This window comes from Onychostoma macrolepis, chromosome 23 (genome assembly GCF_012432095.1).
Source record: "Onychostoma macrolepis isolate SWU-2019 chromosome 23, ASM1243209v1, whole genome shotgun sequence".
Classification (NCBI taxonomy): Eukaryota; Metazoa; Chordata; class Actinopteri; order Cypriniformes; family Cyprinidae; genus Onychostoma; species Onychostoma macrolepis.
In genome coordinates, this window is record NC_081177.1 from 8143133 (window position 1) to 8168984 (window position 25852).

General features: G+C 36.5%; 1 protein-coding gene across 6 annotated transcripts; it reads left to right on the forward strand.

Moving 5' to 3' along the window:
* The first annotated feature begins 973 nt into the window (after window positions 1–973).
* Window positions 974–25019, forward strand: hipk1a (homeodomain interacting protein kinase 1a). 6 transcript variants are annotated; one of them, XM_058763947.1, is made up of 18 exons: window positions 974–1243; window positions 1319–1384; window positions 3415–4151; window positions 6226–6599; window positions 8070–8193; window positions 8518–8637; window positions 8739–8825; window positions 9486–9667; window positions 9789–9939; window positions 10730–10934; window positions 11062–11180; window positions 12391–12531; window positions 14205–14362; window positions 19782–19937; window positions 20100–20258; window positions 21147–21334; window positions 21677–21786; window positions 22413–25019. In XM_058763947.1, the coding sequence occupies exons 3-18, from the start codon at window positions 3417–3419 to the stop codon at window positions 22830–22832; spliced, it is 3429 nt and encodes a 1142-aa protein (XP_058619930.1). In that variant the 5' UTR covers window positions 974–1243; window positions 1319–1384; window positions 3415–3416; the 3' UTR covers window positions 22833–25019. The 6 variants fall into 6 exon arrangements, with proteins under 6 accessions (XP_058619930.1, XP_058619927.1, XP_058619928.1 ...); XM_058763944.1 differs by having other exon boundaries at window positions 1342–1384; XM_058763945.1 differs by having other exon boundaries at window positions 1342–1384; window positions 14208–14362.
* Window positions 25020–25852: the final 833 nt, after the last annotated feature.

A 25852-nucleotide genomic window follows, 5' to 3' on the forward strand; every position in this document is an offset into this window, starting at 1 on the left:
GCAAAAATGTCAACAATTCTGTGTTTTTCTGTCAATATGGGGTGCTGTGTGTACATTTAATGAGGAAAAAAAATTAACTTAAATGATTTTAGCAAATAGCTGCAATATAACAAAGTGAAAAATGTAAGGTGGTCTGAATACTTTCCGTACCCACTGTATGTGCATGTAAATTTTCTGGAAGTGAATGAAAAATTACTATGAGGTATCTAATTTTATATTTACCCCATGCTAATATCAATGTATTTTTTGAAGAACCTTGCTATATGAACATTACTCCAAAAAATGTAAATAATAACATGAAATGCATTAAACATCATTTTACATCAAGGTTTCCCAAACTGTGGTTGGTGAGTTTAATGAAAAGCTAATAATTAATTAAATCATAAAATTTTTGAATTAAAATAAACCTTTTTATAATGACAACAATCAAAATAAAACACACAAAAAATATATGAAATATTCCATACCTGTTTATCTGCATGTCATGTGACCATAAGAATAAAATGAAATCATGTAATCAATAAAAAAAAGTAACTCTAGTCTGATCATGAGCATTTTAAAATGTAATATAATCTTAACTACAAGTTTAGACTACAAGCTTAATTTTTGGAATCTGATTACGCAATCGGTAATCGGTTACTATTTGTACTATTGATTTATCATCTAATACGTATGCATATCTTACAAGCATTACAAACATTAGAAACTTATGTAGATATGAGCGTTTTAACAGAAAATCTTTCATATACCCATCGTATTCCAGGTTTTATAACTAGTTGAACATAAAATTAGTCAAATAGGCGAAACATCTTGTGTTCTAAAAAAAATAAATTAGTATGTGCATGTAAAATTTTTAATAAAACACAAAACTGCATCAAACTGAGCCGCAGCTACATGTCAAGACTAACAAGTCTGGCTCATTGCTTTATGCACCACGTGACCATCGTCCGGCCAATCAGCGCTCGATCTCACACCCCGGAAATGGAGTCCGTTTAATGTCCTACATTCCTCTCCAGGTCTCAGTCATAATTCTGTGCGCTGTCCTTGCAGAATATTAATATGTAACGATGGTGTTGACGGTGCGTTGGACTGTGTCTAACAATATTAGACACATGGAAGCTTGTCGGCTCGAATAAAGCGACGTTTTACGGAGGGACATTTCTATAAAAAAAAGAAAAAGCAATGAGGCCTAATAGGAGAGATGAGGAACAAGTATCAAGCTGAGGAATTCAACGCACAGCAGGTGAGCTGTAAAGATTTTACACTGCATAAAGACAGTTCATGTGAGGATCTCTGAAGCGTGTTGCATGTATTACAGCACGTCCGGTTGTTTTTCCGCAGCCAGCGAACTATTTGACACGACAGTCTCGGTGTGTGTTGACTGGTAAGGTTAGTTCATGCATGTTTGACTGTCACAATCAAAGTTGAATAGTTTGTTTGTGGATCATTTGTCGCCGCCACACCTCTTTTTTTTTTTTTTTTATCACACAGTAGCAACCATTGCCATGACAACCCCTCTCAATTAACTGGCTACAGCCATTTCTATAGCAACCACCCTGGCTCACCTAGCTAGAGCGGTTGCTAGGGCAACGGACGTTTGTTTTGTTCTTGGCTTTGTCTGGATGTCTTAAGATTATTCAGAAAATGCAATAAAATTGCAAATGACTTGAATGCATACATTTTATGATGAACATTCTTTAATTTCTGAATTAAAAGGTCATTTTGATATGTTTTGTGGGGCTAAAATGTAAAAAAAAATTATGATGATGTAAATGTAACTAAAAAATGTCTTTAAAAAAGGTGAAATTCTTGGGGGGAAACGTGGATTTAGCATAATATTGTGTAGTGTTATTTCTTTACTAAGCAGTGAACCAGTTTTAAAATATAAATATAAAAAAAAAAAAATTAAATTAAACAGTAATATTAAATATTAGAATAATGATTAAGTTCTGCATGGAAAATATTTTATAAAATTTCAATATTATTTAAAAGTTATTGTAAAAACATTAAAATTTCAGCCATATAAACAATGACTTGAATGCATCTTCTCTGTGATAAACCTTTTAAATTTCTGAATTTAATGTCAATTTAAGTTAATTAAATATATATTTTTTAATTTACTTGTTTGTTTGTTTATATATATTTATTTATTTATTTATTTTGAGGAACTAAAAGTGAAAAATATCTAGGTGGTATACATGTAGCTGGAAAAAATTATCAATAAAAAATGCTATTCTTGAAAAATAAAAGTAAATGACAAAAGTTGACTGTATTATAATAAAATATTAAAAAGTGAAGTTGTTTTTTATTTTATTTTAATACTTTAAAACTTTTGTCCATCAAATCAAAGCCATTGTAGCATAATCAACATAAGCAATTTAGTTTTTTCTTATTGTAATTTAGTTCAGTCAAATTAAGTAACCCTAAGAAATCTTTATATTTGTTCTCAAAAATCCATAGTATTTTGTAAAAGGTTTTTGAAAATAATTTTACATTTAAATTTAGCCATTTAGATTTTTATCCAAAGCGACTTAAAAATGAGGACAATAGAATCAATTAAAATCAACAAAAGAGCAATAATCTGTAAGTACTGTGACAAGACTCTGTTAGCCTAATGCAGTATATGTAGCAAGAGGTTTTTTATATATATATAATAAATAAAAATAAAACCAGTAGATAGAATAGAAAAAGAATAGGGAATGCTAGTGATAGTGCGTCATTTTTAAAAATAAATAAATAAATAAAACAAGTCAAAAGTGTAGAGAATGCTATTGTTTGAGGGTCATTTTTTATAATAAATAAAGAGAAGATAAGTAGATAAAATAGAAAAAGAATAGAGAATGCTATTGTCAGAGTCTCTTTTTTTCCTTATTAAAACAGAATAGAGAGTGCAAATGAAGATGGAAGAGATGTTTTTAGCCGTTTCTTGAAGATGGCTAAGGACTCAGCTTCTCGGATTGAGTTGGGCAGGTCATTCAACCGGGAGTGAACTAGTGCTGTCAAACGATTAATCACGATTAATCACATCCATAATAAAAGTTTTTGTTTACATAATATATGTATGTGCACTGTGTATATTTATTATGTGTATATAAATACAAACACATGCATGTATATATTTAAGAAAAATATGTTACGTTTATATATTAAATATATTTATATATAATATAAAATATAAGAATATGAATATATAAAAGTATAAACGTAAATATTTTCAAAATATATACTGTGTGTGTATTTATATAAATATACACAGTACACATACATAATGTAAACAAAAACTTTTATTTTGTATGCGATTAATCGTTTGAAAGCACTAGAGTGAACAAGTAGAAGTTATTTAATTATTTAATTTTAAGTTATGCAAGAAAACTAGGTCTATTTTCTAATTTTTTTTCACTTTATCATTTCTAGGCATGTCCTCACAAATGCAGGCATTTTCCTCTCCCTCCGTGTCCTCCAGTGGCCTGTCCCGCTCCAAGAAACTGAAGTTGGAAAACCATGCATGGAACGTGAGCAGCCAATCAAGTGAGAGCAGCTACTACCAGCACAGCCCCAACCAGCCAAATGGCTCCTCCCCCTCCACATCTGGATTCAACCCAAATTACAACTCCTCCAACGTGGTCTTTCCTCCTTCTGGAGGCTCGCGGGAACAGACAGTGGTACGTGCCGCAGACAGCACTGGCAGCGTCCCTGAGCCTTCATCATCCTCCTCATCATCATCCACATCCAGTCAGCGTGGAAAAGAAGCAAGCTCCACCTCTCTGACATGTGAGGGCTATCAGAAACAGGGCAGTCGGAAGCGGAAAAGTGAGGAGGTGGACAGCAGCGACAGCGTGCAGATTTTGGAGGAGCTGTCAGCTCCTGTGCTCCCCAATCGTGTGGCTGGAGGTGGAGGCAACACCACGGCTCAGTCCATCACTCACTCCACGTCCACCACCAAGAGCAGCAACTCGCACAGTGAGGGCGACTACCAGCTGGTGCAGCACGAGATCCTCTGCTCTGTTTCCAACAGCTACGAGGTTTTGGAATTCCTCGGCCGGGGAACATTTGGACAGGTCGCGAAATGCTGGAAGCGTGGAACTAATGAGATTGTGGCCATTAAGATTCTCAAGAATCATCCGTCATATGCCCGCCAGGGTCAAATAGAGGTGAGCAGTTAACCAGTATCAAAAACTTTCCCAATCATTGTATTTTAGTGCTGTAAATGACTGAAGCTCTTTTGTGCCTTAAGTGTAAATCAAGAAATAAATAAGAGATATTAAAAGATATAAAGCTGCAATTATGAGAATTAGTCATAATTGTGAGATATACAGTTGCACTATCAACAAAAATATGCAGTTTTATAAAAAAATATATATATACAGTTGCAATTACAGGAAACTGTCACAGTTATCAGATATACATATGCAATTAAGAGAAATAGTCGCAATTGTGAGGTAGGCCTATGTCACAAGTAGCAGTTGTGAGATATATAGTCGCTTATGAGAAAAAGTTTAAATCGTGAGATATACAGTCGCAGTTGTGAGATACTAAGTCGCAATTGTAAGATACACAGTCACAATTACGAGAAATAGTTGCAATGGGCAGATGTAATCGTTATTATGAGAAATAGTCACAATTTTAAGATATGCAATCACTATTACAAGAAATAGCTAGTTGCAGTTGTGAGATGTACACCTTTGCAATTGTGAGACCCACAATCTCTATTACCAGAAATAGTCACAGTTGTGAGACATACAGTCACTATTATGAGAAATAGTCACAGTTTTGAGACATACAGTCACTATTACGAGAAACTGTTGCAATTGTAAAACATTCAATTGCTATTACGAGAAACAGACACAATTGTGTAGACGTTTATAAAACACAATCTAATCCACATTTTTCTGAACGTGGAAGTCTCACCTGACTTTTTGCAGTAAAGGACCTGTCATAGGTTAATGAGTGGGAAGAAGACATGAAGCAACACGAGGTTAGCTGCATTAAAAACAGATGAGCGCACATAATACTGTTCCCGATCGGGGTGAAGTTCACAGGATTTTGTCCACAGAATGATAAGAGCACACGTTTGAACATATTATTTTATTATTTAACACTCAGTATTTTAACTTAAGCTCTGTAAGTAATGCATACAGCGCTGGACATGGACAGATTTTCTGGTATGCAAAACAAGTACTTTAAAGGAATACCTTAGCTTATTGCCGTTACTGTGGCAGCCAACAACAGCACAGCTTAACCCTGCGCTCATTTTTATATTTAGTTATATTGAAAATGTTTCAATTCAGTCCATCTTTTTTATCCCGTTTTAAGATGGATTTCTATGGAGACTGTCCGTAGCTGTCGGGCAAGATGGCGGATAGCAACGGTGGCACATAATATCCGTGTTCTGATTGGTCAGATCGACTGTCAATCAAGCTCCCTGCGAATGGTCAATTGTGAGACATACAATCGCTATTACAAGAAATAGTCGCATATGTGAGATATGCAATAGCTATTATTAGAAATAGTTGCAGTTGTGAAATATACAGTCATTATTATGAGAAATAATCACAGTTGTGAGATATGCAGTTGCTGTAATGGTGAGATAAACAATCACTATTACCAGAAATAGTTGCAATTGTAAGATACACAGTCGCAATTACGAAAAATAATCACAATTACAAGATATGAAGTTGCATTTGTGAGGTGCTAAGTTGCAGTTGTCAGATATACAGTCACAATTACTAGTATTAGTCACAATTAGAGCTGTGTAAATAATCGAATGCGATTATCATGCGCATCTCGTCAGTAAAGCCGTTTCTGTGATTAGTAGTAAATCCCCATCGGCGATGAATCGCCTGCGATAATGAATGTGAATTACGGCTCTGTGTAGTAAATGCTGCTCCATCTGAAAGCACGTGATGGAGATTTACTACTAATCACAGAACCAGCTTTACTGACGAGATGCCCATGATAATTGCATTCGATTATTTTCACAGCCCTATTCACAATTGAAGGATGTACATTAAATAAAATTTGCACATACAGGCAGTACAGTTTTAATAATTTTTACTTTGAGGTGGAAACAGACTTCTGTAGCAAATACTTATAATTAATATCGGACTGATCTAGTGATAAAATAAATCTATTTCTATATATCTTATAAGTTTGCTATTAATCTTCAGTCAAGTGCTTGATACAGATCTATTTAAATGTAATGAACTCAGTCCTGTCCCATTAAAGGTGAGCATCCTCAGCCGTCTGAGCACAGAGAATGCAGATGAGTTCAACTTTGTGCGCTCTTACGAGTGCTTCCAGCACAAGAACCACACGTGTCTGGTGTTTGAGATGCTGGAGCAGAACCTCTACGACTTTCTCAAGCACAGCAAGTTCAGCCCACTGCTCCTCAAATGTATCCGGCCGGTCCTGCAGCAGGTTGCCACAGCGCTGATGAAGCTGAAGAGTTTGGGTCTCATCCATGCTGATCTGAAGCCTGAAAACATCATGCTGGTGGACCCCATCAGACAGCCCTACAGAGTCAAAGTCATTGACTTCGGTTCAGCAAGTCACGTCTCGAAGGCAGTGTGCTCAACCTACCTGCAGTCTAGATACTACCGGTAAGGGATATTTGATGTCAGAAGGAATGGACAAGTGGTTGTACATTTACATTTGTGCATTTAGAATCTAAAGCAACGTAGTGCATCCAAGTTCAATTTTACTAAGCGGTGTAAGAATGTACATACATTCTAAACAAATAAAAGAAAATGCAAGAGAATTATGCTAATGTTACAGACACGAATTTATATAAATTGGTATTGATACGATACTATTATGTGCATAAAAACTATTAAACTCCCTTAAACCCTAATACTGAGTTTACATTTAGATTTAGGCATTTGGCTAGTTTTAGGGTTTTATTTGGATATAATGAGAAATTGTCACAATTGTGAGACATACGTTTAATCGCTATTACGAGAAATAGTCGCAATTGTGAGACATTCAATGGCTATTACGAGAAATATTGGCAATTGTGAAACATTCAAATGCTATTACGAGAAGTTATTGCATGTGTGAGATATACAATTGCTATTACAAAAACTAATCACAGTTGTAAGACATTCAGTTGCTATTATGAGAAATAGTCGCAACTGTGAGAAATACAATTGCTATTACAAAAACTAATCACAGTTGTAAGACATTCAGTTGCTATTATGAGAAATAGTCGCAACTGTGAGAAATACAGTTGCTATTACAAGAAATAGTTACAATTGTGAAACATTCGATCACTATTACGAGACGTCGTTGCATGTGTGAGATATACAATTGCTATTACAAAAACTAATCGCAATTGTAAGACATTCAGTAGCTATTGTGAAAAATAGTCACAATTGTGAGACATACAGTCACTATTATGAGAAATAGTCACAATTGTGAAACATTCAATCACTATTACGAGAAATAGACACAATTGTGGGACATAATCACTATTATGAGAAATGGTGAAATATTTGGAAACCATTAAAAATCCATAAAAATCTGCATTGGATGATAATTTTAAAATGAGAAAATATCCCATCGTCAAATATCGTCTGTTGGGGAGCAGAAAGTTCAGAAAGGGACAGGAAGAGACTTAATAAACTGGTTAAAAGGGCCAGTTCTATTTGGGGCCAGTCACCCTTTGCATGAGACTGTGGTGTCCCTGAGTAGTTCCTTCAGCAATAGACTGGTACATCCACGGTGCTATCGCAGGTCCTTCCTTCCAACAGCAGTTAGACTGTTTAATTGCAATAATAATACTGTGTAGTATGGTGTATGTTTTAATATGTTTCTTTGTCTATAGTATTGTGGTTGGTCTTGTGGAGTATGCAATAATGAGTGAATTTCCCCGGTGTGGGATTAATAAAGTCAATCAAATCAAATCCATTTCACTAAATAATGTCTTCATCCCTAAATAATTTATTTACTGTTAATCATATTTATCTTCCTACCTGTAATTCCCCAATCTTGCACACCTTATAAGAATATCTGCCAGTGAAATGAAGCTAATTTATTCATTAATGTGTTGTAATTTGCCTGTTGTTGTGTAGAGCTCCTGAGATCATTCTGGGCCTTCCTTTCTGTGAGGCCATTGACATGTGGTCACTGGGTTGTGTCATTGCTGAACTGTTTCTGGGCTGGCCTTTGTATCCAGGAGCCTCAGAATATGATCAGGTCAGTAATGAGGTTTTGTTTGCTTAAATTTAATCAGTTCTGTGCTGAATCAATTAGTTTTATTCAAAATTCAGTTGAGAAGGCTATTATTATATTTGGAAAGCAGCACAAGGGGTTGCTAACACTTATGATGAAGAGTCATGCCAGTACCAGTAATCTTAAAACTGACAATATTGGCCAAAAAAATTGGTTTATTACTATTAAATAAACATATACAGCAAACACGGATTAGTTACCTTTCTCTGCATAAACTACTTGGCTACAAACATCTGTCCATCTGTGAAAAATGGGTGTATAATCTCCATTTAATGCATATCCCTACAGATTCGGTACATTTCCCAGACTCAAGGTTTGCCAGCTGAATATCTCCTGAGCGCCGGCACTAAAACCAGCCGTTTCTTCCACAGAGGCCCAGACTCCAGCTACCCTCTCTGGAGACTCAAGGCAGGTCCCACTTAAAGCACTGCTGTGTATTTTATGTTCAAAGCCATCAGCGGTCAATTCATGATTGAACTCTTTCCTCACTGATGTGTTTCTGTTTTTAGACTCCTGCAGAACATGAGGCAGAGTTTGGGATAAAGTCCAAAGAGGCTCGCAAATACATTTTCAACTGCCTTGATGACATGATGCAGGTAGTGCTATATGTTCAGTAATTTGTCAAAAACTCGCTTTGTCTTATTTCTCACTTATCTCTTATTTTTCTGATTCATTGTAACAGAGCTAAATAAGACTTTTAAAAAAAACTTATCTACAAATACAACCGTTCAAAATATTTTTTAAAGGAATTAATATTTTTATTTGTAAGAAAAAATGGAAAACTAAAATAAATGTAATTTTGAAATATATTCAAGAAGAAAACTTTTAAATTGTAATAATATTTCACAATATTGCTGTTTTTACTACAATTTTGATCAAATAAATGCATCCTTGGTGAGCATAAGAGACTTCAGACTTCTTTTAAAAGTGACTACTTTTGTGAATAGATAAGCGAGGTGTTGAATATTAAATAGGCACTGATTGGTTATCCAATTATAAAAGAGGTCATTTACATATTAAAATCATGGTACAGTTGTAAAACAGCCTGTTTCTGGGTGTCAGAGTAAGTAAATTATGATAGAAATCTTGACTAACTTAACGAATAGACAAACTTCATTTAACATGGTCAATATCACAAATCTTTTTTCATTAATGACCTTAAAATAATACAATACTTCCTTATGTCTTTGATTTATTTATTTATTTAAATATTGAAACTATTGGCAGGTTTAAGTTAATTCTTTCTCACACTCCAGGTCAACATGACTAACCTGGAGGGCACAGACATCTTGGCAGAGAAGGCTGATCGGAGGGAGTTCATTGACCTGCTAAAGAAAATGCTAACTCTAGACGCAGACAAGCGGATCACGCCCACCAAGACCCTCAACCACCCGTTTGTGACAATGGCTCACCTGCTTCACTTCCCACACAGCTCACAGTAAGCCTTGCTCTGCTGATGAGTTGACTATCTACATATAATGTAGATATAATAGCCACATCTCTCTCCCTGTGCTCCTCTGATGACACTAACGCCAGTGCCGCCCTCTCTTGTTGTGTAGCGTGAAGTCCTGCTTCCAAAACATGGAGATATGCAAGCGCAGGTGTACCGCTTTCGACAACAACAAGAACCTGTTCGCCAGCCACAACGCCCCCAGTGCAGCCGCCAACCTAACTGTCACCTTCAGCAGTCAACTCAATCAGCACAGTCAGGTGTGTGCTACTGCATAGATGCGTTATGGGAAAGTTAATTTATTTGTAATGCATTTACATTCAGTATGTTGCTTGTAGTGATAAAAAACAAGAATAGAATTATACGACTGAATATCATCAGTGTCATATCAAACCACTATAGCGTTTTTTAAAGGCATAGTTCACCTAAAAATGACAGTTCTGTCATCATTTACTCACTCTCATGACATTCAAAGCTCGTGTGTTATTTTTTCTGTGAAAAACAAGAATGATTTTTAACGGAGCTCTTTTCCACACATCGTCATTCAGTCTCCAAAAAGGATGAAAAACTCCCACAAATTGAATCTTTATGACTCAAGCACTAGATTCCAAGTCTTCTGAATTGATATAATTGCTGTTGATTTGTGAACTGGTGCAACTAAATCATTGAATCAGTGGGTTGAGAATCTAAAAGTCTGATTAGTCTGATTCATTCACAAATCAGACTGATCCAGATCTCATATTCAGCGCATTTGACTCAGTGATTTGGTTCATGAGGTAACAGCTCACTAGATTACCAGTGAATTTAAATATAAATCTTTGGTCTGTTCCTCACAAAGCTATCGTATCGTGACTTCATAAGACTTCCAATATAGCAGTTTTATATCAGTATTATTTATATGCTAATATGCTTTGAACAACATCAGAACTGTCATTAATAGATGAACTACTGCTTTAAAGCATATTATGCATGCTATATTAAGATCTTTAGTGCTATTTCTGTGCTTAGTCAATGTTGTTAAGAATCTCCCTCTCTTTCCGTAACTGCCAGATGGCCTCCACGGGGGGCCAGTCCCTGTCTCTTAGCAGCAACGTCCCTTTACTGAACTACCAGCCTGGTCTGTACCAGCAGGCCACTATAAATATACCAGGCTTGGCTCAGCAGAGTGTGCCATTGCAGGCTCGCCCTACTCAGCTGTGTGCCCAGACAGAGCCCTTCCAGCAAACCCTCATTGTGTGCCCTCCTACCATCCAGGGTGAGCCTGTACCCAACCCTACCTCTCTGTCCAAAACCACTTCTCCCTACACCCTACGCTACATTCCTTTAGACTGATAAGGCTTCCCAATGCATTTGAACTGAATCGCTCATGTTTGATTCCCCAGGGCTGCAGACCTCCAATAAGCACGCTGGATATCCAGTGAGAATGGATAACTCTGTTCCCATAGTGCCCCAGAACCAGTCCACCCAGCCTCTACACATTCAGCCCAGCATGCTCACTCAGGTAGGCATCATGTTTGTGTTATCTGAATGTGTTTCTCCTCTTACACTGTTTTATATGACCCTTGTTTCTCTGTTCTTGTGATTTCCTTCCTGTTAGCGTTGGTTTGAGTGCTTTTTTTTTCTCCGCTAAATCATCTTTTCCTCATTAATGTGCAGCAAGAATTACACCGAAGACTAAAAGCAAAAGAGGCAGTTGTTTTATATCCTTTTTAGTCTTTTTCAACAAACAGCCTTTTTCCAGGAAAATATCATCATCAGCTTGATTAAACCAGGATCATTTCACATGCAAACTGCATTTAACAAACGTCAAATTTTCTGTAATCTGATCTGTTGAAGTTATAGTTTCTGTTCGCACTACTTAACATTCATAAGTTTGGGGTTGGTAAGATTTAAAAAAAAATGTTTGTAAAAAGTCTCTTATGTTCACCGAAGCTGCATTTATTTGATCAATAATACAATAAAAACAGGAATATTGTGAAATATTATTACAATTTAAAATAACTTTTATGATGGCAAAGCTGTATTTTCAGTGTCACATGATCCTTCAGAAATCAATCTAATTTGCTGATTTGCTCCTCAAGCAACTCTTCTAATTATTATCAATGTTGAACGCCATTGTGTAGATTAATGTATTTTTGTGGAAACCATGATACATTTTTTTTCAGGATTCTTTGATGAATAGAAAGTCCAAAAGAACAGCATTTATTTGAAATATTTTGTGACTTTACAAATATCTCTGCTGTCACTTTTTATAAATTGAATGCATCCTTGCTGAATGAAAGTATCAATTTCTTTCAAAAAATAAATAAATTACTGAACCAAACTTGCTGACCCCAAACGGTAGTGTATTATCAGCCAAAATTTTTGTCTTGTTTAGCTTTACATGACAATGAATCAGAAGGATAAGTCAAAGACTTATTATTCTGTCACCAACCATTTTTAATATGAGACCTTGGAAGACCTCTGAAAGAAAAGGATGAGATTTTAGCAAAAACAGTCAAGTTGTTACAATCAGGTTATTACGAGTTGAGTAATGAGTTGCTGTCTTTACTGTCAAATGATAGCTAATTGATCTGTTTTGTATTTGACATTGCTTTTCTTCATTTTGTCACTATTGTAATGATGACGGTGGTGGAAAGTCTTGGCGAGTTGCTCTCTCCGTCAGCTCAGCCAGCGTGTTGTAACCGTTCCACCCTTTCCTCCATCCTCAGTTCCTCCACACATCCCTCTATCCCTTCCCCAACCAGAGCAGCAGCACGCCACTGACGGTGGCCTCCCTGCGTCTTCCAGTGGCGGGAATGACACCGTTGGCCTTGGGCTCTCGGCGTCTGGAGCAGAGTGCCACCATGCTGGTAAACCTGCGCCCTGCAGTGTGACGCCTACTTCCTCTTCTTCCTTCCTCTCTTTTTCTTTTACCTTCTTTGCATGTTGCATTTCTAGGCCAAACTTCTGAATTGAATGAGATAAAAAGATAGTGTACCAAACAGCTATTGCCAAGAAAATATGTTTTTCTATTGAGTTGTTTTCATGGGCTGCATGCAAAAACAATACTATGCAACCAGTGTAGTGTAATTCACAACAAATGACTCTTATTGAACTAGTTCTTCTAAAAGATTCATAAATTGAAGTTACCGGTTTGAATCATCTAGTTGAATCCTTCACTGAATGACTGAATTCGAATGATTTCTGAATCATCTAGGTCACTTAAACTGCAAGTTATCATTATTTTCATTTCATTTTTTAAATAAATCCTATTTTAATAATAACAATAATAGTTTTTGTTAAATAATAATAATAATAATGCAGTTTTTATAAGTGCTGTTTTAATTTAATAATAATAATTTAGGTATTTGCTTAAATTGTAATATGAATGGAAGCATTCTCATGTGCATTTGTGTACATGCACAGACTACAATTCTGACCGAAAGTGTCACAGGTACCTAATGTAAATTCTGCGCACATTGCTGTTACTCTGTGATGTTATGAAGGCTGCCGTGATTTGAAGCTATCAAATGAATTGATGTGATTTGCTATTTTCACTTATTTCTTTAGGAGTTTGATGGTGGAAAGTGGCTGTTTTAGTTTTGTTTTCTTCTTTCTTCACCTATCAATCATGATTTAACAAGGCGTTTTTCTCTTGGACTCGTGCTGCATCTCTTCTGGGCCCCAGGGCTCTATCCAGTGAAGCATGGCTGCTTGACTCTGTGCAATCCAAATGATTTCTCTTTCCACAGACCCACTCCTGTGGCAACAAATGTCTCCCTATTGACTCATTCTCCTTTTTTCCTTCCACTGCTAACCAGTCATTTCCTCTCTATGCAGATAAATGGACTGGCAACCGTAACTCGTCACTTGTGTTGCTTTGTTAATCACTTGAGTTAAATTCCCTGCGCAATTGTTATTGTTTTCTTGTGTATTTTGCATCTATTCTTCTCTTTATAAAAGGCTGATCTGCTCAAACTCTATCATGATTTTCTGACTCCCATTTCCCCTTTATGCATGAAAGATTCACGATTAGTCTAGCAACATAATTGAGATGAAAATTTAAAATGACTTTCTCACTGTGTTTTGTTGTAATGAAGTTCTGCATGATTTTAAGAGCTTGTAGGATGGGATCTGCTTTTCATGTATGACAGGAAGAGATCGAACGAAGACAGACTGAGCGTCGCCACGCTGAATGTGCTCATTATGCATCTGTCAATCAAAGTGCATCACTGTTTTAAGGCCTGTTTACTCCAAGATTCACTGCAAATAGAGCAAAAAGGAGCTTTATGAAAAGCAATTGTTGACAAAATGGGAGTATGTGTATTGCATATTTATACTATACCTTGCTATATAGCCTTGCTATTATTGATAGGTTCACCTGTATTGTCATAATTTAGTTTATTGAATCATTACTATAATCAGAGACATTAATGCTTTGGAGCTTAAACAGGCCTTGTTGCTCCACATTAATAGGAAAGAAAATAGATTTGAGTTTCTGACAAAATGGTTTTGTTCAGTCGTCATTGTGTATGTGTTTTAGCAGGGCTGGCCAGCAGGGACCCAGCAGATTCTCATTCCCTCTTCATGGCAGCAGATGTCAGGCATGACCATGCACAATCCCAGCCAGCCTGTGCTTTCCGACTCGCCCATGGGCTCTCTGCTCTCGGACAACACCACACAGCAGAACAGTAGCTGGAGGTCAGAAACGTCCCCACAGCAGCTTACACTTCAGGTTCTGTTGCAAACCTGGATTCGTTCAACCATCAAGTCTGCTTTGTGTAAAAGCCTTACTATGGTGCTGTCCTCGAGTATGAATGAATCTGGGTTTGCGTTAAAGGTGAATCTCACAAAACCTGTCAAAAGTATCACCTCAAAATCTAAATATTATTATTAATTAAAATAAATAAATAAATAATATAAGTATTTTTAAAAAAAAATATATATATACATATATATATTTATATTAAGAACGACCATAACAGCATTTCAGATGCTGTGAACAAGATCAGTCCGTTGCTAGTCAAGTTATTCCGTCTCATTGCGCAAAGTCACATGACTTTTTTTGATGCGCTTGGAGGAATTTATTCGCAAAATACATTTCCATCTCCCATTATTCGCATTAACCCTTTTTCGCACATGTAAAAAACCACCTCAAGCGAGCATAAAAACTTTTTATTCGATATAATTACTAATTGTGTTGTTGTTGTTGTTGTTGTTATTATTATTATTTACTGTCGTTATTATTATTATTATTATTATTATTATTATTATTACAGGGCTCCATACTGCGACCAAATTGTCGCATTTTGCGACCATTTTTTTTTCTGCCGGTGCAGCTAAATTTTGTGAGCAGTCGCACTGGCACGACCATCATGTTACCCAACTCATAAGCACTGCCATTTCTGTTGCATACAAGAAACATCAAATGGCAAACGAAACAAAAGCATAACGAAATTGTGCTGCTCATTTGAGCCGCGTAGCGCGGACCGTTTATCGGCTTGAGTTTGCACTTTTCATGTATGAAGTAAGAAAAATCACAAAGTGCCTTGAAAAACAAACTTTTGTTCAATTTGCGACTGAATCACACAAAGTAAAGAGCGCTCCTTTTATAATCACTGAAGTTGTTGGTCAGTTCAGTATAATACTATAGAAAAAATAATGGTACATTTAATGAGAGTAGAATATATAATTTTTTCATATAAAAATTTGATTTTGCACGTTACTGTTACTACTAATAAAAGTAAATTTTGTAAAAAAAATAAAAAGTAAAATATTAGTAAATGCACTTATTGCAAAACAATAGTATTTTTATAATTATATCAATTTATAATTGATCTTTGTTTTTAATACCCCACCCCATTGTATGTAAAAACAATTATTTTAATAATTTATAAACAATACTGTAAGTATTAAAAATATTCCTTTTTTTTCTTTAGAGATTTTACATTTACATTTAGTCATTTAGCATATGCTCCAAAGTGACTTACAAATGAGGACAATAGAAGCAATCAAGACAACAAAAAGAGCAACAACATGCAAGTGCTATGAAAAAAGTCTTGGTTAGCCTAACGCAGTACACGTAGCAAGGTTTTTTATTTTGTTTTGTTCGTTTTTTAAAGAAAACGAGTAGATAGAATAGAAAAAAGAAAGCTAGTGTTAGTTTTTCAAGAAAAGCTAGCAGTTAGAGAATAAATATGCAATTATTAATATGCAAGGGTCAAGTGTGTGTGGTTTTTTTTTTTTTATAAAAATAAGACAGATAGATAAAATAGAATTAGAATAGAGAGTGCTAGAGTCAGAGGGTCAAATAAAGATGGAAGAGATGTGTTTTTAGCCGTTTCTTGAAGATGGCTAAGGATTCAGCTGCTCGGATTGAGATGGGCAGGTCATTCCACCAGGTGGGAACAGTTAATGAAAAAGTCAGTGAAAGTGATTTTGTACCTCTTTGGGATGACACAATAATGCGTTGTTCACTTGCAGAACGCAAGCTTCTAGAGGGCACATAGGTCTGAAGTACTGAATTTAGGTAAAGGGGTGCAGAGCCAGAGGTTTTGTAGGTAAACATTAATGCCTTGAATTTTATGCGAGTAGCTATTGGTAGCCAGTGCAAATTGATGAACAAAGGTGACGTGCGTTCTTTTCGGCTCATTAAAGATTAATCTTGCAGTGGCATTTTTGGATTAATTGTAGAGGTTTGATGGAATTGGCTGGAAGACCTGCCAAGAGAGCATTGCAATAGTCAAGTCTGGACAGAACAAGAGCTTGAACTAGGAGTTGTTGCATGTTCTGAAAGAAAGGCCCTGATCTTCCTGATGTTGTATAAAGCAAATCTGCAGGACCGGGCAGTTTTAGCAATGTGGTCTGAGAAATTCAGCTTATCACAACTACAAGGTTTCTGGCTGTTTTTGAAGGAGTAATGGTTGATGAGCCTAACTGGAAGGTGAAATTGTGATGGGTTTGCTGAAACTACAAGCAGTTCTGTCTTAGCTAGGTTGAGTTGAAGGTGATGGTCCTTCATCCAGCAAGAAATGTCTGTTAGACATGCTGAGATGCAAGCAGCTATCGTCAGATCATCAAGATGGAATGAGAGGTAGAGTTGAGTGTCATCAGCATAGCAGTGATATCAAAGAGAAAAGAAGTGGTCCAAGAACCGAGCCCTGAGGCACCCCAGCAGCTAGATGTTGCGACTTGGATACCTCACCTCTCCAAGATACCTTGAAGGACCTATCTGAGAGGTAAGACTCAAACCACTGGAGTGCAGTTCCTGAGATGCCCTTTCTCAATAGGGTTGACAGGAGGATCTGGTGGTTGACTGTATCAAAAGCAGCGGACAGATCCAGCAAGATAAGTAAGTGTTAACGATGTGAGTGAGTGCAGGTACAACTGCAGGAGAAATGGCTTGAAGGAGATGAGATGGAATAGGATCAAGAAGACAAGTAGTAGGATGATTGGAAAGGATGAGTTTAGAGACTTCTGCCTCAGAGAGTGGAGAGAAGAATGTGAACGAGTGTATGTTTGCTGGTAAGATATGTTTGACAATTTGTGGTGTGGATAATTGTGCAGTGAGGTTTGTAATTTTATTAATGAAGAATGTGGCAAAGTCATCAGCTGTTAGAGTTGATGAAGGAGGGGGAGGACAAAGGAGGGAGGAAAATGTTTTAAAGAGCATGCAAGAGTTAGGCGAATTGTTAATTTTGTCATGATATTATGTTCTTTTAGCAGTAGAGACATTAGCAGAGCAGTCAGAGAGGCGTGATCGATGTAAATTAAGGTCAGTAGGATTTTGTGATTTGAGCCATAACCTTTCTGCAGCCCTGAGCTTAGAACGATGTTCGCAGAGAACGTCAGATAGCCAAGGGGCAGAAGGGGTGGTATGGGCTGGCCTGGAAGATAAGGGGCAGAAAGTATCTAAACAAGACGTCAGAGTGGAACAGAAAGTATCAGTAGCACTGTTAGCATCAAGAGGTGATAACTGTTTAGGGGGAGGAGGCGAAGATGAAACCATAGCAGATAGCCGGGAGGGTGAGAGTGAGCGTAAGTTATGCCGAAAAGTGACATGTGGAGGGGTATGTGTTGTGTCAGGAATCAAGTTGAGGTTAAGAGTGAGGAGGAAGTGATCCGAGGTGTGCAGTGGAGTAACCAGTACATCATCAGTGGAGCAGTGTCGTGTGTAAATAAGGTCCAGTTGGTTGCCTGATTTGTGAGTAGCCGTAGTTAACACACTCTTGAGATCAAAAGAGGCAAGTAGAGTGTGGAAGTCTGCAGGTTCTAGGTGAATGTTGAAGTCTACAAGTATAACTAAGGGAGTACCATCCTCAGGAAAGGTTGAGATCAACACATCTAATTCTTCCACAAAGTTACCTAGTGGTCCTGGAGGTCGATAAACAACTACTGTTAGGTATTTAAATAGGAATAGTACTGACTGACAATGGAACAGTGCCCAGGTGATGTCACTCACCTGTGAATAAGAAGGCGGGGTATGTGATCAGCGGGCTCTTTAAAAAAAAAAAAAAACGGGGAATAGAAGAGGCACGAGGTGCTCTCGTTGCCCCTTTTATTGTTCTCCCCTTCTTTGTTTTGGGATAAGATTTTGTTTTGCTCTGGAAATGGTCACCACCACTGTGTTTTATGAAAATTAAAGAAAGCTTGAATGGAAACTATATCTATGCTTGTGTTTGACCGAGAACTCGGACACCCATAAGGAACGCAACCAGGCCAGAGTGAAGATGAACTGTTTATAGGTGGGTAGCTTCTTTCTGGGCATTTAGTAGCTGACATACACACATCTCCATCCATGCATCTTGGTTAGGACTGCCTTCCACGTTATTTCGCATCATGTAGGGAAAGTTGTTTGGTGGTACGACCGATAACTACACAAATAAAACCCCTGGACGGCTGTGGTAGTGACATTGATTGGTTTGTAGAGGTACCTAGAGGTAGTTCGTGTCGTAACACTACAAAATGGATTTTTAGAGGGTAGGTAATAGTAAATGAATGTAAAGCTGTTGATATTCAGAGATGGTAAAGGAGTAAATTTCCAATTATTAGAGATGAGCAGACCAGTACCTCCACCTCTTCCAGTCAAACGAGGGGTGTGGGAAAAGGAGAAATTATTGGAGAGTGCTGCAGGTGTAGCATTGTCCTCTGGTTTGATCCAGGTCTCTGTCAGGGCCGAGGTTTAGCCTTGAATGACTAGTAATGGAAGTAATTAAATCAGCTTTGTTGACAGCAGACTGACAATTCCAGAGACCAATAGAAAAAGAAAGTAATGTATTAGCAGACATAGGCAAAGTGTGCAGGTTGTTAGGATTGCGCTGCCTACAGTGTGTGATGCGTGGTTTGCGAGTGGTAGTGATAGTAGTCATCTGACACAGTAAGAATTGGTTATAAAAACTAAAACCGAAGCGAAACAAGTAGTAGGAAAGAGGATAAATAAAAAGCAATACTTATATCCCTTGTCGATGGTTTTTACACTCTTCGGTCTTCACACGACGGCTGCCGCGGTATAATAACCTTTTTTATACCCGTCTAACAAATCACTAATTGAAATCAGCTGAACACACTTTCCTGTTTATCACAACAAATGGCCAAGCAAGAGCAAACACTGACAAGGGACGCGATACAGTACGAGACCAAACGCAATTTCAGCACGTCTCAACACAGTAAACAAAACAAGTGTTTCCTAGCAATGGCAACTGTGCTAAACACTAATGAGACAAGTAAATACACTTACGAGCTGCTTTTATTTTAAAGTGAAATATGACCTGGACAGGTTCTTGACACGTTTTGCTTGATTCACATGTGCTTTGTTGTCTGATTACCGTGTTAAAAGCTTCCAGTGGTACTTATGTTGATGACGGAAAAGCATTTTGCAAATGTACTAAGTGTGAAAACAATTTAAAAGTAACAAACTGGAATATTGCACCCAACTGTTCCCAAATGTATTTCCTCTTGTTAGCCAATAGAAATCACTGCAGATTGACACTGGGACTTTGTTGCTGCTGATTATAATGTAGAACAACATGCTGCTGCAATGAAAACTGATTTTTACGAATTGCAAATAGCTAATAACCAATTATAGTTCTCAAAACAGCATGCATTTAATACACTCTGTCAGGGGTCGACATGGAGGTCAGTGCGATGGGACGCAGCAGGGCTCTATGCAGGGGCGTAACGTGAGCGCACAGCCCTCCCACACAGGGGCAGCCAGCAGTCGAACACAGCAGAGTGGAGTAAAGAGGTCAAAGGGTCGACATGCCGAGAGCAAAGCCAGGTAACGCTGTTAATGAGTTTCAGAATGAGCAACCATCTTAAACGAGTGTCTGGATAGTGTTAAATAGATTGGAAAATGTTGCATAATAAATTAGTTGATTTCAAGTCAGACTGTCCAAAATATGGTACTGTGTACTCAATTAAAATCTGTTTTCTGTCTCAGACCCACGTCGTCCCAGCAGCCGGCTTCTTCAGTAGCACACAGCTGCGGTGATGTGTCTCAGCCCATCATCATCTCTGACACGCCCAGCCCCGCCGTCAGCATCATCACCATCCACAGCGACACTGAGGACGAGGACGACAGGAAGTTTCCTCCTGAAAGGTGCAACATCACTTTCACTTTCCAACCAAAACTCTTTGTGTAGTTATATTGTACTTGTTGTATATATATATATATGTGTGTGTGTGTGTGTGTGTGTTGTTGTTTTTTTGTCTATTTACTACATTATTTTGTATTTTTCTTGTCAACTTTTTTTTTTTTTTTTTTGCTATATTAGTATTTCTATGTATTTCTAAACTAAAAATACCTAAAATCAGAAAATATGGTGGTATTAGTTTAGTAAAAAATAAAAAAATAAAAAAATACATTAAACTGACATAAAAAAACAAACATCAAAAGAATTTTGCAGTAATTTACAATAACACATCATCCCATAAAAATGTCTTAATGGCCCAGTGATGATCAAGATAATATTAATAAGCATAACATATGCTACTGTTCTAAAGTTTGAAATAATAATAAAATAAAATTAATTATTTTATTCAGAAAGGATGCGTGCAATTGATCAAAAGTGACAAAGACATTTATATAATGTTACACAAAATTTCTATTTCAAATAAATGCTGCTCTTTTAAACTTTCTATTCATCACGCAATCCTGAAAAAAACATATTGCGGTTTCCAGAAAAAATATTAAGCAGAACAACTGTTTTCAACATTGATAATAATCAGAAATGTTTCTTGAGCAGAAAATCAGCATATTAGAATGATTTCTGAAGGATCATGTGACACTGAAGACTGGAGTAATGATGCTGAAAATTCAGCTTTGATCACAAAAAAAAATATTTTTTAAATATATTTAAAAATATATTCAAATAAAAAAAGGTTCTTTTTAAATTACAATATTTCAAATGATCAAAGGAATACAGCCTTGGTAAGCCTAAGAGACTTCATGATTTCTCATGGTTCTTCTCTTGTGTGGCATCTGTAGTGTGAACCAGCGCACAAACGTCATCAGCTGTGTGACTGTGCATGACTCCCAGGACTCGGACTCCTCCACCAGCAGCCCTCTCAGCCCCAAATGCCTTCCAAACTTCGTTGAGAACAACACACACTCCAAGTCTCTAGCCGTGGTCACGCCGTCGGTGAAGACACAGCTCTGGGACGGCGCATCAGGAGGTCAGTGAGACTCATTCTGACTTCTGATCGTATAAATACTGAGCTTACACACATTCTGCACTACAGCTTTTTCCCTTCATGTCCATTTCCCTTCCATTCATGATACACAAGGGTTGTTACATCAAAATCAATCAGTTTTAAATGACCATTTTAGAATTAACCAGGATTTTTTTTTTTGTTACTGTACTTTTTATATGAAAATGACCTCTGTTATGATTGGTTCACCACCACAACAAGTTGTTGAATATTAAATAGACATGGATATACATATGTAAGTGGTCATATGATAATGTCTTGGTTGTAAAGGTTTGACCCTTTAAGATCTTTTTTCTGTATTTGTAGAGCAAAGTACTAATAGTTCTGGGAAATCAAAGAAAGGAACGGCCTCACAGTCCAGCGACCGGCATCAGAGAGCGGCATCAAACAGATCTCAGCCTCTCAACCTGAGCCAGGTACATCTGTACAGGTCCACTCCGGTTATTAAAGACCACATGACATCAGAAGTAAAGTTTGTGGCTTGTAATAATGTTACAAAAGATTTATATTTCAAATAAATGAAACAGAAATCTTTTGTAATAAGTGTCTTTACTGTCATATTTGATGATTTTAATTAATCCTTTCCCTTTTTTAAATCTTACTGTCACTTTTAATCAGTTTAATACATCTTTGCTGAATAAAAAATATTAATTTAATGATCATGTGACATTGAAGACTGTAATTGTGGCTGCTGAAAATTCAACTTTGCATCACAGGAATAAATTACATTTTAATATATTTATATACAAAAGTTATTTTAAATTGTAATACTATCTCATATAATTGCTGTTTTTATTGTATTTTTGATTTTTTTAAAAATGCGTCCTTGGTGAGCATATAAAAAAATAATAATAATGATGATAATAATAATAAATATCTATCACAGGTAGTGTATCTGGCCCAGCTTCTTGTTTCAACAGCAAACACATGACATGAAAGAAAATTTTGTGCCATACCATTTCTAAGGGTGATTTCATGGCAAAATCAAGAGTCATTAAGTGATTCTTTATGCTTTTGATTCACTCTTTGATTCATTCAACAGGCACAGCAATCGATGATGTCATCCCATGACCGTGCAGGGGGCGGATCCCTGAGACGCCAGACCACCTACCCCCCTACAGGCCCCTCCCACTCCTACAGGCTTCATGAAGCGTCGCTCTTTGGCTCCGCCTCCAGTCTGTACGCATACCCTGCATCTGCAGCCCTGGCCTCGGTGTCGCAGGCCGTGGACCAGCTGCACCATTCGGCCGGTTCCTCCTGTTCCTCGTCCTCTGGCCGGCACACGCGCACCGCCGGGCCGTACTCCGCCTCTTTGAGCCTTCTGCAGAAGAACAGTGCCATGGGCGTCATGTGTCAGGCTTCAGCTCCGTACCAGCAACAGCAGCTGTCCACACCGTCCTACCAGCGGTCTGCGGCGTTTCCCCTCAGCCAGAGGAAACTCAACCAATACCCGTACCTGTGAGGAGCAGCCGTCTGAACATGTGTGTTGATACATGCCAGGATGGTGTCATGGATGTTCACGTGGAAATGCCATTTTAGCTTTGTATATTTTATTTTAGTGTTTTATTATCTTTTATGCATTTCAGTGGAGCACTTCTTGCATTTTAGATCATTTCAAACCATGTCATAAACACAAAACATTGGGCTGTTTCTTAAGATATCACCTGCAGAGAAGCCATCACCTTAAAACACATCAAACTTTGTGTTTGACTAGGAAAAGAAACATGGCTGTTCGGAATAGCATACTATCATACTACTCTTACCATTTCTGCAGAATACAGTATGCGGAGCAAAGATATTCGATTTTTCCAAAGCGACTTACAAATGAGAAATTCAACAAAGTGATCTATACTGATGGTATAACAGAGCACAGTGTGTGGAATTATATATCCCACAATGCAACACACTCGACTTCAATAACTAGATCATTCATTGCGGTGAATGAGGCAACACATTTTTGCATATCTCTCTTGACTTATTCAATTGAACTGCCAAAAATTAAGATTTATTTTAGCACAGTATTTTAGTTAAACATGTAAAACCACATTTATTATTATTACTTTTTACTGCAAAATCTGCTTATGCTTTTGGTTAAAAACATTATTTGTAGTAGTAGTAGTAGTAGTAGTAGTAGTTTTATTGTTATTAAGGTTTTATTTTTTTTATATTATTTTCTTTACAACTATGCCCCCTTTCCCCCCTAACTAATTCTTAATGCCATAATGCAAAAATCTCATCATTACTTTAAGGTAAAATAATTACATATTATGTTTTTTGTTTGGTTTTAAAAACAGCTTAAATCAATTTTTTTTTTTTTTTTTTTTTTTTTTACTATTACTGTTATAATTAATTAATTAATTTTTTAACTGGAAAATCTGCTTGAATACTGCATAAAAAGTGCAGAACAATCTTTTCCCTTGCAGAACTCAATATGAATATAGTGTGGTCATGTGACAACAGTGTGGCATACTATTGTTGAATTTTTTTATCATTACATAATGCATTCTAACTTGCATAAAAAAATGTTTAAGTGTAGTACGCTGAATGCAGTGTATACTGTACAGGAAGCAGTATTCTAGTATTCCATTCTGCACAAAGCCCATGTTGAACTGTCATGTCTGAAAATGTTAATATTTAAAATAGGCCACTTTTTTAAATCATGGAGGAATTTAATCTGATTTGATCTGGTAATTAGAGAATTATATTTCTTAAACATTTAAGCTATCTTTGGGATGTGCGTCAGCAGACGAAGATATCTCCTAGAACAGCTAAAATTATATTTCTAAACGTTTCATTGACGCCTGCCCGATTATAAAAATGTGTTGAAATGATACATAAGTGATGTCACTCTGACAACACTAAAGCATTCCGTTGGCAGACCCAAATTTTATATTTGGGATGGTTACGTTTGCAACACATTAAGTGGCGGCAGCATGACACAGGATGTCATCACTGACTAGAAACTGAACAAGCCAAAATACCAGGAGAAAGTCAGCTAAATATGACACACAGCAGTTTATATATCAAATTTATGCTGAAATGTATTCCTTGTTAAAATTGAATTGTTTATTATTATTATTAAACAGTCTTGTTTACTCAGTCACAAAATAACCAGAAGAATATGTTTTAAAATAGTTTTTTTTTCATATATATAATGTTTAATAATAAATTTTTGTGACAGAGCTCTGTAGTTGCACACTAAATAATCAAGGTTTTGCTTTCAATATAACTTTCATTGTGCTTTATTTATTTACTGAATATATGTGGACTTCTAATGATGTATGTAAAACCTAATAATAATTGTGCTTTCTTTTAAATTTTAATTCTCTTCAACTTTGTATAATTTTTTACATTGGTTTAAAAGCGTCCTCTTTTTTGACTAGCACTTATGTTTATTATTTGATTTGTATTTTATGTTTTCTCCTTAAATTAAGAGTGAATTTGTCAGTGTGATTAGTCAGGATGATTACTTGTCATTTGTTGTCAATTGTCAACTGGTGCGGTTGCACCGCATGTGTCGTACTGAGCTTGTCTCGTGAACGTTGCCGGGGTTCTTGGCTTTGGTGCAATGATGGCTGTTTATACTGTTTTATCACCATGTGAAGTGGAGTGCAGAGTAGATGAAATCACAATAAACTTTCATCCAGAACACGGTGTGTGAGTCTGATAAATCTGAAGCTGCAGTAGCCAGTAGGCCGAGTGATGAATGAAGCCGCTTACTACACTCGTAGCTCTGGCTTTATTTTTATAATCTCTCAAAGGGGAATGTATTTTGGTGATAATCCATTGTCACTGCCATTTTGAGAGCCAGTTTGGCTTTTCTCCCACTGGTGCTGTAAGAAATGATGCCTTTACGGACAGGTTGGGACTTGAGCTGTGAATTGGATATCCATCCATCTATCCATCCATTCTCCAAATCACTCATCAAACAGATCTCAGCCTCTCTCTCTCTCTCAAAAAAAATAAAAAGATAGACAGATAGATAGACAGACAGATGGACGTAGAAATGACTTCATATAATAATAATAATATTTTATCCATCCATTCTGCGGGCAATTAATCAAAATATATAATAAAAATAATATATTATAAACATGATTAATTTCTCTCTCTCTCTCGCTCTCTCTCACTCACACACACATATATTTATCATATATATAAATATATATATATATAATTTATTTACTTAATGTTAATCTATCAATATGTCTATATACTATATATATATATATATATACACAACTTTTATTTTTTAAATATATATTTCACAAACTTTACAGTCATCAAGATTATTTTCTCATTAATTGACTACATTACGGCAATATTTAGTCAAGTATAATGAGAAAATGAGAGAATATATATATATATATATATATATATATATACACACACACACATTAGATAGATAGATTATAAATATATATTTATCATAGCCTTCTGTCTATCTACATCCACTATCTTTCCACTTTAAAAAAAATTTTC